General features: G+C 28.6%; 1 protein-coding gene across 11 annotated transcripts in view; it reads left to right on the plus strand.

Annotated features, from left to right (window-relative positions):
• The window catches only part of LOC107437287 (tyrosine-protein phosphatase Lar), a 503,821-nt gene that overhangs the window by 436,949 nt on the left and 48,664 nt on the right, over positions 1-18,208 (plus strand). For 7 of the 11 annotated variants that reach the window (XM_071177243.2, XM_071177251.2, XM_071177248.2 and 4 more), the window contains 7 exons: positions 1,170-1,451; positions 4,252-4,560; positions 5,718-6,029; positions 8,704-8,901; positions 14,922-15,014; positions 15,936-16,122; positions 17,672-17,879. In XM_071177243.2, the coding sequence (XP_071033344.1) occupies positions 1,170-1,451; positions 4,252-4,560; positions 5,718-6,029; positions 8,704-8,901; positions 14,922-15,014; positions 15,936-16,122; positions 17,672-17,879 (1,589 nt within the window). The remainder of the gene's footprint in view (positions 1-1,169; positions 1,452-4,251; positions 4,561-5,717; positions 6,030-8,703; positions 8,902-14,921; positions 15,015-15,935; positions 16,123-17,671; positions 17,880-18,208) is intronic. The other 4 variants (XM_071177266.2, XM_071177267.2, XM_071177269.2 and 1 more) reach the window with 1 other exon arrangement.

Genomic DNA, 18,208 nt, shown 5'->3' on the forward strand with positions numbered 1-18,208 from the left:
CATTTTGTTAAAGTACCAAGATCTAGTTAAAGTTTCATATATAGTTCAATAAAATACCAAGATCTTACCTCTTGGTAAAGGCCTACAAACAGTTCATTAAAGTAACAAAAACTTACTTTTTGATAAACTTTAACACATAGTGCCTTAAAACAACAAGTTCTTACGTCTTGGTAAAGTTCTATATACATTTTGTCAAAGTACCAAGATCTTGGTAAAGTTCCACATACTTTTGATCAAATTTTATACAGAATGCGTTAAAATAGCAAGATCTTACATCTTTGTAAAGTTCTATATACATTTTGAAGTACCAAAATCTTGGTAAAGTTCCATATAAAGTTCAATAAATTACCAAGATCTTGGTAAAAGCCTACGTACAGTTCATTAAAGTATCAAAATCTTACCTTTTGATAACAATCTATTCACATTCCCTCCAAATTCCGAGAACTTACCTGACAAAGTTCTAATCTATCGACTTGGTTCTGATACAGTTTGTTAGGATATCAAGGTCTTACTTTTCTAATAGAGCTCTTAATACACTAAGTATTAAAATCTTCACATTAGATTTATTCTATGAACAAGTTCGTAAAATCATGTGTTAACATTCGAAAAAGAAAAAAATAATTACAAGTCATGGGATTGTGTACCCTCGATTGAAAAGTGACTGATATATAAAATAATTTATAATATCTAGCCTATAAACTATACCGCTAATAAAGACTGTACAAAACGCTTGTGATTCTCATTTCTATTCTTTTCTTTTATTACTGAAAATTCAAAACTGATGGGCAAAGCAAGAGTAAATGCTAGCAATGGCAAATTTATGGATAAATTTAGTGAAAACTGCCTCAGTTTATGTTCTACTTCAGTTAAGGAAAAATTTTTGACCTATTGATACACTTTTTACCTAATTGATACGTTAAATATGTCTTAATTTTTATAAATAATTTAACATGAAATTGTTTAAGCGCAGTTTTTAAAAAAAAAATTTGCATGAATTAATACGGGTGTAAGGTATACAATTTCTTACATCATTTTAAAGTTTGAAAGTTCTCCTGTCATGTAAAATTTGAGCGAAATCGGTTGTAGAGTTCCTGAGAAATTTAAATATAAGACTTTTCTAAAATCACATACATCAGCGCCATGATAAAACCGATGTATTTCTTTTGCAGTACCTAGCCAACCAACCAATTTACGAGCTGTTCCAACATCAGCAACAACAGTACAGCTATCGTGGACAAGACCAACTCATACAGGCGAAAATATAATCGGGTATGAACTGTATTGGAACGATACTTTTAGCCAACATGAGTATCACAGGGAGATCGAATCAGAATCTTATACACTGGGAGAACTGTATCCTGATACTGAGTACTTCATATGGGTAGCGGCAAAATCGAAAAGAGGCGAAGGTGCTGCTACTCCACCTGTTAAAGTGCGTACAGAGCAGTATGGTACGTATGAATACCTAAAATGTTACTTTAAACTAAAATATTGGTTATCAGCTGGCGGTCCGTTGTGGCGTAACTTGCAGGGGGCAAGAGGGAACAGCTGCTCTCGAGCCTAAGAGCAAAGAATATACATAGGGGAAGAAGGCTAGCATCCATAACCCTAATGTAAACCGGTCCACCAATGCTAGGTGCGGTGACTGTGTAGGGGTACAGTAGCAGAAGTTTTGAAAACGGATTTTCACCCTCCTCTCTTCACAACCTCTACTCTAAGGAGCAGATACTCCCGTATCTACTCCCTAGAGTACTCCCTAATTCAAGGAGTACTCTCCTCTACTAGTAAGGGTGAAAAATTTCTCTTTTTATTTATTGTTGGTTTGTTCTGTATTTTTACACTCTATATAAACAATACCGTTCTATTAATATATTTGATAATATATCCATGTTGCAACATACGCAACCATACGTGTAGAGTTATCCAACAACCGTTTTACAGGTGAGGTACCTCTTGACTGTCACTTTGCATGCTATGCGCATGCGCTGGATCTTAATACATATGATGCTCTGCTAAATCTGAGTATTTTACTCTTCCTGTACAGTTGTTTTTCTGGTACAGCATACCGAACAGAGCAGTTTCCTGCGTTTGTTACGTATTCGAACAGCTGGATTTCTTTTCCTTTCTATGTTCTTTGCTTCGAGGGGTGCCAAATTCATGAAAAAATAATTATAAATGAGTTTAAATTTTTAGAATGAAATTTTTTTCTGTTTTAAATATCCTCAGTTTTCATTTTTCTAATTGCGGGTCTCCTAATTTTTTAATTAATTTAAATCGTCGCATTTTTTTTTTTTTTTTTTTTTTTTTTTTTTTGTTTATTTGCCGATCTGCGACTGGTTATTTTCAGATCAACTAAAAGTAAAATGTCTGGATAATGAAATAGTTGGAAACAATTCATCAGTATCTGGTACTCTTTTGTCCTCATTGGAGTTTAAAAAAAGGAATCATAATTGGAATATTAAATAATTTTTCCCAATTAACGTTTAAAAATCATACCATAGAACCTTTATTGTTGTCTTTTTCTCTAATTAGATAAAATCATTTGTGTCACGTGGGATTTACTGTCCTATTTTTAGAGATCTGAACCCAAACTCTGTACCGAATTCATGTATGTACACTAAATTAATAATCAATGAATCATAAATACAATTTACAATATATCAACTGAAAATCTTTTATTAGCTATACTTAGCTCAGTTATAGCCATACTAATTGCATGAAGAAAACCATCCAATCTAATCATTGTAAATATTCTCAATTAATAAGTCAATATTACAATGTTTTAAGATTGCGATGTTTTAATATTATTATACAGTTTGTTTTTAATAACATTTTGTTTGATGATATTAAAACAGTACATTCTTTAAATATCATTTTACAAAATGTTTTAATTATAATCTTACAATGAAGTATATTTTAGAGAATTTAGTTTATAATCGTAATATGATTATAAATTATGTCTTTTAAATTACTTTTTGTTTAATGATGTCAAAACAACGTAATGTTATAATATCATTATGCAAAATGTATAATGATATTACAAGCTTTAATATAATTATGCATATATTCAACTAAATGTAATCATTGACTTTCTAATTACTTTTATCAACGTTTCAAAGTAATCAAATTAAATTAATACAACTCTAATTTTAACCTTTTTTTAACTTAGATATTCTAAAAAAATAATAGCGCGTTTATTAATGTTAATTAAATGTATATTTGAGAACAAATAAATGAAACCTGAAACTACAAAGAATTTGTTTGTTTCAAATCATACATTTATTTATTAAATTTGTCGATAAAGCAAATCTTATTTGCATTAATAATGTCATCATGTTTTTATAAATCTTTTTAATGCCACTTTTAAAAGTAGAAGTTGGAGAAAAAAAAGTACTATTTTCGGTTTCTTTACACTTGAAGTATCAAAAGTAAAAAAATAACCTTTGTCGAATCAATTTTCTTAATTGCTTCAATTATTTCAAATTAATTCGAATTAAGAAAGAGAAGCGGTATCTTTTTATCTTGAACCAGCTTATTAGTTTCAAAAATAAAATCTTATTTACTCCTGTACTTATTTATAATTTATGCTTTTTATGTTAGAAAGCTTATTTTTCTTAGAATTATTATTTATTAAGTTTTTTGGGCACATTTTTATTGAGCTTTTAGTTTATACCATTTTATTTATTTGCTTTTTACTGTTATAATTTTATTAGTTTTATGGAACTATTGATTCATGAATCGAGTAAAAAAATTAACATTTTAAGTGTTCACTTTTTATTATAAAATTTTAGAAGGAGGTAAGATAAAAAAAAAATTTATGTGATAACAAAGCTTTATTTCCTAACAACCAAATGGTTGAAGAAACATTCAATGATCTGTACTTTGTGCTCAAAATTGAAAGTATTGTTTGATTAAATTTATTACATCCAAAGATCCAAAAGTCGGATGGACATGACGCCTAAAATCTGTCAATCTGAAACGAATAAAATAAACTACCTAAGCCAATTTATATTACGGAAATCGAAAAATAAAGATTATAAGAACGTACATTTCGTAATACGTTCGAAAATTAGTTTAGTAGACAACAATGTAACTTATACAGTTTTTTTCTCTTTTTCCGAGCAATTTCTGAATCGAAACCTTGTTCCTTTTCCAACAATGAATCAATAGTTCCATTAGGTGATTACTCCTATTAAATTTTTAGTTTATGATTTGCCTATTTTTGTTATGTTTATTCCTCTTACCTCTTAGCACCCACTGCCCCACCCCAAGAAGTGACCGGTGTCACGCTTAACTCACGCTCTCTGCGTATCTCTTGGGAACCCCCACCCGAAAGCCAACAAAATGGTCATTTGGCTTTCTATAAAGTCCTATACTTGGAGTCGAATAAGCCTCCGGATCCGGCCACTGCCGCTATCCGGCAAGTGGACGCCAAACAGACTTTTGTAGTTCTTGATAACCTGACAACGTGGACGGAATACAGAGTTTGGGTATTGGCGGCAACTGCAGCTGGTGAAGGACCTCTTTCTGAAGCCATTGTTTTAAAAACCGATGAAGCAGGTAAGTTATCTCTGAAGGGTTGGAAGAAAGTTAAATATAAATTTATTATAGTAAAACATATTATTTTGATTTATATGGAAAATAATAGAATTGATTGATTTATGGATCTAAAACTGAATTGTACAAAAAGCGTCAAATGACAATTACAAAAGTTTGTTTATATATAAAAAAATAGGTATATGATTTCACAATGGTATAGTTGTCACTACGCACAGTTAAAGTTCAAGTCCGCAAAGGTTCTTTACATTACATATAAATATATATACATATATATAATGTCGTTGTTGAGTGGAAGGATTAAAACAGGTCTTAGGCAGGGAAGGAGGGTACAAAGTTTATTTATTAATTATTAGACAGAGAACGCATATAAAAGTGGTCATGAAAAAGTTTTGCTCCTCGATATAAGTTAGGGAAAATCTTGCAAAGAAAATTCGTAAAATGTTTCATTTTAGGGAATAAGAGAAATCTTAGTAATTGTGATTGGTTTATTAAATAGGTCGCGCGATTCTCACAAAGAGCAAAGGGAAAAAATGTCTTACTTTTAATCAATGCATACTTGAGCCAAAAATAGATTAAGGGACAGGATGGGAATTTAAAAGTGTGAGAAAGTGTTTCGATTAGAATAATAAATTTAGAAAAGGATTTACAGAAAAGGAATAGCATAAAAAGATCATTTGAAGCTTTTTATGTTACATACATACATATATATATATATATATATATATATATATATATATATATATATATATATATATATATATATATATATATCCCAGGTAGCAGAGAACCATCAATTTTACTTCAAAAATACGTATATTTTACCTATCAATTTTACTGAGCATTCGTAATATTTAATATTTGCGTAAAACTGACACGTCGAATTATAGCAAAAAGTGGTTTTCCAAATCTGTAAAATTTTACGTAAACTAATTCGTTTCTTTTAAGAATATTTTACCAAGTACATTATGAGTACATTATTTTTACATTGCATCAAACTGTATGTAAGTTGAACTGTCAAATTACAGAAAAAAGTGGTTATCCAAAAACAAATTTGCGTAAATATATATTTATCAAAATTTACATGGTAAATTTAATTTTCGATAAATTTCAAAAATTAGAATACAAAATATAATATTACTTTTCCCTTATTATTTCAGTGCCAGGCATGCCGAGAGATGTTAAGGTTCGTGCCCTAAACAGTACAACAGTAGAGGTAAAATGGGAACCGCCTGCAAACAGAGACCGAAACGGACTTATCCGCGGCTATCAGATTCATGTTCAAGAAATGAATCGAGAGGGAGATCTTGTCAATGAACCCATGAGATTCGACGTTGCAGAAGAGGAGGCAGAAGGTTACAACATTACTGGTCTGCAACCTGCTACCAATTATTCCATTCAAGTAGCCGCTGTGACAAGAAAGGGAGACGGTACCAGAAGTAGAGCTACAACAGTTCAAACGCAAGGTGGAGGTAGGTCTTTCTCTTACTAAAAGTAGCGCAGCTCGGTCCTTGTTTTCTCAGACATCCCGGACATTTTCAGAATTGTGTTTCCGCTTTATCAATTTACGCTATCCCACTGTCCCTCTCACTCACCACTAGTATCAGAGTAATCACCCTGGTGGTTCCCTGTCCCTCCAGTGCACAGGGTGCGTAGCGTTTTTTAAAAGTCCATAAAGGTGCTTTTTTTCAGTGGGTGTGTTTAAAAAGTGTTTAATTTTCCCTTTTCTAAAGTAAGATTTTTCCTTTACCATGTTGATTTTCGCTACGAATTGTGCAGGAAGACACTTTTCACATTGTTCAATTCAACGTTTTCACAATTAATTCAACCCCAATCTATTTTGGCACATCGTCAGTCCGTAGCGTATGAAAACGCCATTCGATTTACATGATTCAAAAATTTTCACAATTGTCAAAAACAATGACAAAAGTTTTTTTTTTTTTACATGACGATTAAAACCAGATAAAACCGTCAATTGCCAAAAACTTTCCAACCCTACCTAATCAGGATATTTTTTAAAGCGCTTAAAAATATTATTTGAATGCTTGAAAAGTGCTTAAAAGGTGCTTATTTTTTGTTGAATAATTTGGCTACGCACCCTGAGTGCAGCAGACTATCATTTCTCGCTTTCGTAATGGTTATCTATGACATACAAAATGGTCAAATCTATGACATACAAAAACAAAGTAAAGGTTTTCCCTACATGTTCTAAGCCTGTCAAGCTACACCCTGCCGTATCGAAATAGATGTAGAAAATGTACCTCCCATGTCCAAATAGCTCTTAGATAGCAAATATTACGAGTGAGCATAAGTCATGTCAAAAATAGTATTTTATGCATTGAAACGCTGCAAATTTTGAACTACTCGATCTGTTGACTCGTATATAATTTAATTCAATTCAGTGTAACAATATATAGAAATCGATTTCTCACTTGTTTAGATCGATATATCAGATGATTAAATGTGTACAAATTTGTGCATAAAAACCTTATAGTTTCTAAACTTTTCGCCAAATCATCTTCGTGATTGATTTTATTAGATTTAAAACAAAAAAAAGAACACCCAGAAGCAATGCTTCACTTGAATGTTTAGAAGAAATTCAATATTCTCTCTCAAATCATCTCTGTTTCCCTCAACAACAAAAAACAGGGGAAGCTTACAGATGAGAGGAGTTTTCATGTTTCATTTATATGGACACAACAAAGCTTCCTGTAAAAAACATTGTGTGTGTTAATTTCTTCGAAGAAAAAGTCTTAATTTTATTGGACTAACAATGCTTTAAACAGTAAGAATTTGTTAGAAATTTTTTTTATGTTTGTGATGAAGTTGTAAGTTTAAGCAAACACTCTTCAGTCCTGAAGACTGCAATCAGTCTTGAGCAAAATTCAATGAACTGATTTTCCAGCCTCTAATAAATATTTATTTCCGACTTTTTTCCCGCATTAAATTATCATTTACATATTAACTTTTCCTTTAAAAACATAAAAAGATTATTTTATGTTAAAATAAATATTAATCTTCATGAAAACATAATTGTCTTTCATAATTATCGCAAAATGATTTTGTAATGGTGTCACATCACTAAAAAATAATAGGATTGACTGAATTTCAACATCTGCTTGAGTTTGTGTTTTTTCTGAAACGTTTTAAGATAGTGAACAAGGTTAAATTAAGATTATTTTTTAAAATATTAAATCGGTAGATTTTGGACAAAGTATTAATAATGAAGTGTAAAGTAAGTAGAAAAAAGAACTCCAAGAGAAAGTTTGTGGTGTAATTCAGCAAGTGGTGCAAAAAATTATACAAGGTTAGCTTTTTTTTTTTTTTTTGTAAAAAATAAAGACAAATTTATTTTTAGAAAAAATAATCAATCATAGGCATAATATGTGGACCATTCTCATAGAAAGTTAACAATAGTTTGCAGAAATGTTTTTAAAAGTAGCGCTAGACTCTGTAAAATGGTCAAAAAATAAGTTCAGTCTTAACATTTTTCTTGAGTGGCACCCATGGTTATAAAGCATAAAAATGCAAAAATAATTTTATATAAAAAACTAACTGGTATTAAAGCTCATTTTTCGAAAGTAAACTTTAATATATAGTATCGTGAATAAAACAACATAATTCTAAAAATGCACATTATTAAATTTAATTTATTCACGTGTCTTATGTATTGTGATTGCATTACAGAACATTTTAAACTTCTCTTATTAAAAATGAGCCTGATCATATGTTAAATCCTTTTAAAGCCTTATTTTTAATTTTAAGCTACTGGATGATTTTACCAGTTTTTGTGGAGTTTTAAACTTATCGAAATTTGAGCAAACATACAAGAAAGCTAAAGTACTTTAAAATTACCCTGGTCATTTTAAATAAGTAATACAAAGCAACAATAAGTTATCCAAAGCGCTAAAATGCAAAGCAATAATTTAAATAAAAAGGTTTTAATAATGTTTTTTAAAGTTGCCTTTTTACAAGCATAAAAATTAAGTAATCATTTTTCCCATAAAATCATCTTTTTTTTATTTTAGTTGTACAAAATAAAGTAATAAGTATAATAAAAGTAATAGTATGAGTTTTTCTAGTACAAAATGAAATTAAAATCGTTTTGCTTCTTTTTTTAAGAAAGAATTAACTGTTCTTTTTCAGTTCCAACAAAACCAGAGTTGACATTACAACTAATGAAAGAGGATCCTCAGCCTGTAGTCCAAGTACAATGGTCACGTCCAGCTCACACCTACGGTCAACTTTTGGGCTACAAATTGAAATACGGACGTACAGACGGAAAACATTATGAAGAAATGGATATTAACCCTTTGGAAGACCATACATCTGTTAGCAATTTAGGTATGATTTTGAGTCATTTAGTATAAATCAGGTGTATTGATCATGAAATCGGACTTTGCCGGGATTTTTTTCTAAATGCATTCGACGCTGACAAGCTTATGAACCAAACAATTGAGGAGGTTTATGATTTTGGTAAAATTAACAATAAAAAATAATTTTATAATGTGTGATTATATTTGGTAATTTTATAATATGTGATAAAATAACATAATGTGTATAATATCACCTATTATAGAAATAGTTTTATAATATGTTATAAGATAAATTTATAATATGTGTAATATTATCACATATTATAAAAATAATTTTATAATATGTGATAATATTTGGTAATTTTATCATGATACGTTTGAGCCTGGCATAAAAAATATTATTTCGGTTAAATTTACTTTTCAATTTTGTATTTATTACTAAATGCGTTGTAATAAGAACTGTGATTTTAAAAGCCTAAAATTTCCAGTAAACCGTTACCAAAAATTACCAAATGAATGATTTAAATATCGTATATTTTGGTTTTTATTACCAGAAGTGTGGTTTTTGTCACCAGAAACACTATTACCATGCCTAATTTTTCACCTGTATTTCTCTGGCATAAAACTTTATTATATTAATGAAGACAATAAATTAATTGTGTAACGATGTAATTGATTGTATAATAATAATTAATTTTAGATAAAAAGTCCATGCTTTTCAATTTGTTAAGTAGTGTTAAGAACGATTTTGAATGAATAAAAAAAAAAGGTGATAGATTGTCAATTTATGACTATTATAGGAAAAAAAGCTATGACTGATGATTTATCGGATGTCTGTTACGTCGTCATTAGAATCATCTTTAAAAAAATGTCTAAACTCGATTTTTGATGACGTTTGCAATTTTTACTCTTTTTTTTTTTAAAGCATTTTTGGAGATTTTAAGGACATTTTCTAAGATTTTAGGTTATGTCTCTTTTAGGGCATTTATTTTACATTTTGTGTCAGTATTTATTTTATAGAGTATATCCTTTTTTTAATTTTAGGATTTTTAATACTATTGGGTCATTTTTTATATGAAACTTTTTCTAACATTTTTGACTTTTACAATGTAACTCTCTATATCTGTTACTTCTTACTTTCTATGTCTTTATTTAACTTATAAATTAATCTTATGGGGAAATTACAACTCTATTTCCCTTATATACTGTATATTTTATACTATACTCTTTGTAAATATTATTGTCGTCATTTTCCACCTTCGTCGCCTTGGCAACGATGTGATAGACAGCATCATTGTAATTCCTTTGATCATTATAGTTTGTTCTCTTTCTTTCGTCTGTTCTACGCTATTTTAATCTGGGTTATAAGCTAATTCATTTTCACAAAATTTTACTAAATGGTTTGTACTTTAAGCTCTGCTACCATGAGTAACTCTGCTGTCAGGAGACAATAAAATATTGATTATCTACATTGTCTACAGCTACTTAAAAGAGTTGGTGCTAACTCAAACCGATTATTATTTTAAATGAACTGTTTTTAACTTCAAGCTTTTATGTTAAGATATTTAAAAGCTTTTATCATTAAATATCATGTCGTTTGTATATTTCTGTAACATAAGAGTATAAGCTTTTAAGCAGTAGCGTAGCCAAGTATCAACTTCTTGTTTCTTTTTCCAACTTCTTACTTAAACGTAATGGCATGGGAAAAAGCGAGCTTTACGGATAACTTGAAAGATTAGGAAATTTACATAACCTTGAAATATTGTATCACAAAGACTTATCCACTGATATGTAAATTTAGGAAAGTATTTTTTTCGAAAATGAACATCTCGATTTAATTAAAGAATTGTTTCTAACTAGAAGGCATTTTTTATGTTTTGAATATTAAATTTTTTCTCTTAGTTATGGCACATTTCTTAATTAATTGCATATTATCATCGTATACAGGGGTCTGTTTACAAGAACCCTTCACAAAATAACTTTTCATGAAAACGGACCATTCACAAAATATTTAGACTTAAAAACGGACCCTTCACAAAATAATGTATCTTTTAATCGGACCCTTCACAAATTTGTTTATCTTCATTATTGTTTTGTTAATCGAATAAACCCTTCCCAGGAAGGGGGGGAGAAAGACAGACCCCTGTATACGATGTAAACTGAAGACAGATGTAAACGAACTAAATTTTGTCTTCTGCAGACGCTTCTTCCTTTATTCGTCCGAAATGAATATTCTGCGTTCAGCAGTATAGGCTAAATACCAAATATTTATATGTTGCATCGCTAATTTAGTAGCTACAATTGCTGTTTATTTTTCAAAATTTAATTTTTTATTTATAATTTTGCAGTGTTGAGCATAATCTTGTATGTCTTTACAATTTAAAAACTCCTTGAAAACGTTTTTTTTTTTTTTGCAATAACGGACCCTATTTGCACAATTCACAAAAGCGGACCCTGGTTGAAAGAATGTGACTTAACGCTTATTTTATATTCACAAATTACGAGTAATTTTTTCACAATTTTACAAAAACGGACCCTTCCCAAAATGTCTGGACAGACCCCTGGTATAATAACTTTAGATGAAAATAATTCATGATACGGTGCTAATTTTAAATTTAAAAATACGATTAAATGCTTTAGCTTTATGTTAAAATATTTAATGCTTTCTCCTGTTCAATGATAGCTATCTTTATGCATGGAGAAGGAAAAAAAATTCTGGTAAAATTTCCGTACTGCATGGTAAAAACATTTCTGGTTTTAAAAAAACCTTAATTCTGGTTAATAAAACCAGAGTATACAGTATTTAAACCATTCGTTTTTGTAATTTTTCGGTTCATATGTAGTAGCGGTTTACTCGAAGTTTCAGTTCTTATTGTCACACATTTAAGTAAAAACTGAAAAGTAAATTTGACCAAATAAATTTTTTAAGCCATGATCTAAGAAACTAATGATAAAATGATCAAATTTACTGCATTTACGAAATTTTTTCACGTAATATAAAACCATATTTATAGTTAATTTTACTAGAATCATTACAAGGCAATACCGAGCTTATTCCTGAGGAAGTCAGATAAAACTCTTATTTTGAAAAAAAAATTGAATCAATTTAATTCCAAAAAAGGAACCGTGAAATTATTACTAAAAAAACTACAATTCGCGTATTTTTGCTAGTTTTTCATACTTTTTACCCTGAACAATGTTTAATGTCGCTAAATTTCTTTCATTGCAAAAAATAATAATTTATAAAATCTAAAAATGTTTAAACTTCATTAAAAAATAAGTTTTGTTAACAAAATGTTACGTAAGCATAGTAAACTGGTTGTAATATGCTTATTTATGCTGACATCTAAAATTACCAAATATATGCTTACTTATTATTTGACTTTACTTAAACCTCATCTTGTGCCTAGTGTTCACTTGTGTTCTTTATGTGTGCCTAGTATTCTTTTAAAAGAAAATATTGGAAAGAAATTCTTTATACTTTTCGGAGCTGAAGATTTTATACTTGGTTTCAATGTTCGTAGACTACCATATTTTTCATAATGTCACTTTTCAAATCATTGCAAAATGTATGGTCCCACATTAGTCTATTAAGTTAAATTTTATTAGAGAAACATATTGCAGTTATATTCCTTTTAAACTTTTGTTATCCGTAGAATTAAAGTAGGTATATTTAAAACTATTTTCTACTATCTTAAAGTACAGAAGTACTTAAGTTCAATAACTACTTTAATTCCTCGTTTTACAATCAATTTCAAATAACTATTTGTTAAAATATGAAACAATTGATAAAAAACATTTAAAAAAAACTATACGTATATATTAAAGTTACGAAGAAACAAATTACCAGAATAATTTCAACAAAATCTACTGAAAATATTTCGGGAAAACTCTGAATTTCTTTCGCTAAAAAAGGAAATTGAATAAATTAAGAAATCTGCAAAATATCAACAACAAAAAAGCAATATTTTCTCTGACATCAGTTTTTTTTTCTTAAAATATTTATTGTTTAAAGCATCATCTACAAATGACTATAATTTTTAAGCTTTCAAAAAAATCCGGTGTCTTATTGTTCAAATATGATTTGCATTTTTATTATTCGTTGTTTAATCCCATGAAAATCTTGCGATGATATTGTTCGGAGAATCTTTTGTTATGCTAATAAGATTATAAATCTCATCTTAATGTACAAAAAATCATTATTAGCATAATTAAATTTTTTTCTAGATAACTAAATAAAGCTGTGATGAATGAGTAAGAAGTTAATGGGTCTCACAAGTTCTTCTGTTTTATAATTAAATATTTTGTTTATACCTTCCATTTTCTTATTGTGATCGTCTATAATCTAAAACATTTTGCGGTTTTATAGAGAAAAAATTAGCAAATGTTGCTAATTTATAAAATTTTAATTACAGCGCTCAAATTTGTAAAGAATTTTGCTATAAAAAACTTTTTGTATATAAACTTCTATTTTATTGCCGCGAAAAACGAACTAAAACAACTGTGCAACGGCGTAAAGAGTTTATTCCTTTCTTAATTGTTAAAAATTATATCTAATCATATTCTTTCTAATCAGAAGAATAGCTTTTATTACAGCGCAATTCTGTAAAAATGCTGTAATAAATGAAAAAAAATTTATAAACTTCTATTTTACTGCCGCGAAAAACGTTTCTTTTGAAAACGAAAAATGAACGAAAACGACTGTGAAACGGAATAGAGAGTTTATTCCTTTCTTAATCAATATCTAATCATATTCTTTCTAATCGGATGAATAGCTTTTATTATAGCGCAATTCTGTGCAAATGTTGCAATAACTTTTTTTTTATATAAACTTCTATTTTATTGCCTCGAAAAACGTTTTATTTTAAAACAAAAACGACTGTGCCACGGAATAGAGAGTTTATTCCTTTCTTAATCAATATCTAATCATATTTTTTCTAATCCAAAGAATAGCTTTTATTATAGCGTAATTCTGTAAAAATGTTGAAATAAATATAATTATTTTATAAACTTCTATTTTATTGCCGCGAAAAACGTTTCTTTTGAAAACGAAAAATGAACGAAAGCGACAGTGCAACGGAATAGAGAGTTTATTCCTTTCTTAATCAATATCTAATCATATTCTTTCTAATCGGATGAATAGCTTTTATTACGAGTATAGCGCAATTCTGTAAAAATGTTGCAATAACTTTTTTTTTATAAACTTCTATTTTATTGCCTCGAAAAACGTTTTATTTGAAAACAAAAAACGAACAAAAACGACTGTGTGACGGAATAGAGCTTATTCCTTTCTTAATCAATATCTAATTATGTTCTTTCTAATCGAAAGAATAGCTTTTATTATAGCGTAATTCTGTAAAAATGTTGCAATAAATATAATTATTTTATAAACTTCTGTTTTATTGCCGCGAAAAACGTTTCTTTTGAAAACGAAAAAATTAGGATTAGAAATATGGCTTCGGTATTCTTTCATTAAGAAACATGACTTAAGAATTCTTTCAGATAGAAAATATGACTTATTCTTTTAAATCTAGTCGCTTTCTTTCAGATGGGAAATATGACTGATGTATTTATTCTTTCAGATAAGAAATATATCTTAAGTATATTCTTTGAAATATAAAACATTGCTTCGTATTCTTTCTGATGGAAAATATGACTTTTTCTGATTAAATCATATACTTTCAGATTAGAAATGTGGCTACAATAATCTTTCATACCTATTTGTTTTCTTTTTGATAGGAAGTGCGACTAAATAAGAAAAATTATTTGTCAGCTTTTATCATTTACTTAATTGAAATTTATAAACAAGACAAATTAAAGTTCTTACCTACAATTGAAAGTGTCTTTATACTATGCTGTCTAATTTTTAAATAAATCAAATGGAAGTTAAAAGAAGTTATCATGATAAAGATAATTTTTTTAACTTTCATAATAAAAAAAAAAGAAAAAAAAACAATGTTCCAAAATTTTTACGAAATTCCCCCTCGATTATCTAAATAGGTAAATGTTTTATTAATTGTATGTAATTTTTTTTTTCTTTCATTTTAGATCGGGGGACCAGATACGAATTCCGTTTATCTGGGAGAAATGCTCTAGGGTGGGGGCAAGAATTTGTTGCCTATTTTGACACCCCCGAAGGAGGTGAGTTGTTCAAATATACTTTCGTGCATTTATCTTCATTGTTCAAATCTGTTTTATCATTGAAATATCAATAATTTAATGTTTATTGCGAATAAATTATCAAAAAAATCTATTTTTCTTTAAAATAATATTATTGTCTGCAACAAACGGAGTACATTGTGCAAAAAAAAGCGAATCATCTTGAATAACTTTAGATCTAATGACATTTAATAATTTGATCTAATTTCGTGTATTTAAAATTCGATTTCTCAGGAATTATTCGACCATTTTGCTCAAATATTGTATTTTGAGATATAAAACGACATTCTTCAAAGATAATGTGAAAAATTGTACACCTTACAACTCGAAATTTTTTCGACTATTAAAATAATGATTTGAAATTAATTCGATTGAATTGCTGTAAAAATGCATATAGATTGCAATTCAAAAATTTAACAACCACTTAAAAATTAAGTAATAAACAACAGCTATCTTTTAATAATTGTATGCAAAAAATTTCTTGATTGTTTTATTACTTCTAGATGTATGCCAAATTATGCAAAATGTGAAATTAACATAAAAAGATCGATACTTTTGACCACTGTTATGTTTAAGCTATTGAGACTATATTTTTCAGGTGCTACCATCCTATTTTGAGGGTCTACAATATAAATCCATCCAAAAAAACGCGTATTTATAATAAAAAGATTAAAGACGTACAGATGTTTAATATTACACATCATAATAAATCTCGAACTAGAGTATAAAAAGAAAAATAACTGGAAATTTTTTTATATTTTTCTTTCATTTGATGATAATATAAATATCATCATAAAACTCATATCATAATAAAACTCATATCATAATACCCAACTCATATTTAAATTATTAGTTTCCTCCTTAAAATAATTAATTAATTCAAAAATATGTTTTATATTTCAGTCCCAACTGCTCCACCTCAGAATTTGAGCCATAATCTTCAGAGTCCAACTACAGTCGTCATAAGTTGGGATCCACCCTTAGCTCAATATAGAAATGGAAAAATTCTTTATTATGGTGTTGAGTTCCATAAAGCTCTGGAAATGAAAACACCGGAACGTAACACAACAGCTACACGACTCGTATATAGGTAAATATCGTTATTCCTTATTATTCTTTTTACCTATCCCCGAACAAGACAACATTTGATCGCAGAAAAGTGAAAATGGAAACATTTGAAAGAGTTAAAAATAAAAACTTTTTGAAGTGTCTCAGAAACTTATTTACAAATTTGTCTTCAAATAAAATAAAAAAATGCATCTAAAAAATGATTCAGAAACATTGCAGAAAAGTTAAGAGTTCCATTTGATTAAAAAAAAAGACTGTGCTGCCATCTATATTTTAGAGAAGATACTAATTGATTTAAGAGAAAAAGTTTCAATTATTATTGATTTAGGAGTAAGTTAAGCCTACATTAAACTTATGAATAAGCAGTTTAAAGGAACATTCCTTAGCGTAATTCACATCCACCAGAAGACAAACCCCTGTCTTCAAAATTTGACATCCTTTAAGCTACTTTTTTTTTATTCCAAATTTTAAGAAGTATGTATGATTGATAAAATAGAAATATATGACGCAAAACTATATTTGGTGATATAAATTCACTCAAAGCAGTCGAATATTTTAATTTTTGGCTTCAATTAAACTTTTTTGCTAAATTTTTACCGGTTACATATTTGTTTACAAAATATTCGATCGATTACAAAAATGCTTTTTTTTTTTTTTTTTAAGTTTTCTTATTGAAACCAAAATAATACATTGCATACATTCTTATTTTACTGTAAGCTCTTCTTATTTTTTAAATACTGCACATTGCTATTCATCTTTAAAAATTACCCTCGATAATTTAAGAAGAGCTAGCGGGAACAAAAAAATAATAAATGAAAACGATTAATAATAATATAAAAAACGAATTGCAAACTGCTAAATAATTTTTTCTTCTGTGAAAAATATTTTATCTGGTCATGAAATAAATAAATATTCCGATCTGCGAATTTAGTAATGGAAAAATTTGTGAATTTGCCTCAACATCTTATTCCTTAATTTACTTTATTTAGTTTTGCTTCTTTATTTTTGTGTCTGAAGTTTTCTCTAAATATTTAAGAAAACTATCCTTGAATTTTATTTTATTTTATGTATCTTAATATTCTCTATTTAACTTTCTTACTTATTCACTTAAAATTATATTGAATTAAAATATTTATGAATTCGATTCAACTTTTTATACCTTAAAATTCTCTATTAAATTTTTATCTTAATTTTTCAACAGTTGAATCTAATTAAAGAATATTTGTAATTCATTTCAACATTTTATGTCTTAATTTCCACTCTTGCGTTTTCGCTCTTAATTTTTCTCTTAAAACTGAATCTAATCCCAATCATTAATGAATTCGGTCCAACTTCTGTATACTTTAAATTTAGTTCGCCCTTTACAATGTTTAACTAAATGAGGAATCTGATTAAATCTATGGATCTATTATAGGAAGTAAGTTAAATAAAATTAATATTATTTGTAATTCAATTCAACTTAATGCCGTAATTTTCTATACTTCATTTCCTCTCTTAATTTTTATAGACTGAGTCAAATGACAAATATTTGTTAATTCGATTTCACTTGTTTTATAATTCCTTCAATTTAGTTCTTTAGATGAAAATACGGAGTATGCCTATCGTATTCGAGCCTACACTTCAAGAGGTCCTGGCCCGTACAGCAGAGAAGTACCCGTACATACACCGGGTGATGTTCCTACAGCTCCAACAAACGTACAGGCAATGGCCACATCTGAAACGACAGTAGAAGTGTGGTGGGATGAGGTGCCTTACTTTTTAGACATCCTAGGTTACAAGGTAAGTTTTAACAACAATCTATCAAGGATGCCTACTGCTCCGCTTTCTACGAAAGTTTTAATAAATTGGTAGCGAATTAAATTATAAAACTTTTAGAGTGAGGATAATTGCACTTCTTTTTCAGTGTCACCTCGAGAAAAATGCAATAAAGTTGCATTTCATACGATACTTCAAATCTTTTATATGTAGTGGTGGAAAATTACTTAAACGGAAAAATACTAAACTAAAAGTAACTTAAATTTCGTGACCACTAAAAAATATGTTTTTACAAAGTGAAGCAAGTTAGCATCTTTGCATTCTATTCAAAACCTTAGTTTGAAGTAAAATAC

Source organism: Parasteatoda tepidariorum, chromosome 3, assembly GCF_982258835.1.
Source record: "Parasteatoda tepidariorum strain Cologne lab strain chromosome 3, Ptep-v5.0, whole genome shotgun sequence".
NCBI lineage: Eukaryota > Metazoa > Arthropoda > Arachnida > Araneae > Theridiidae > Parasteatoda > Parasteatoda tepidariorum.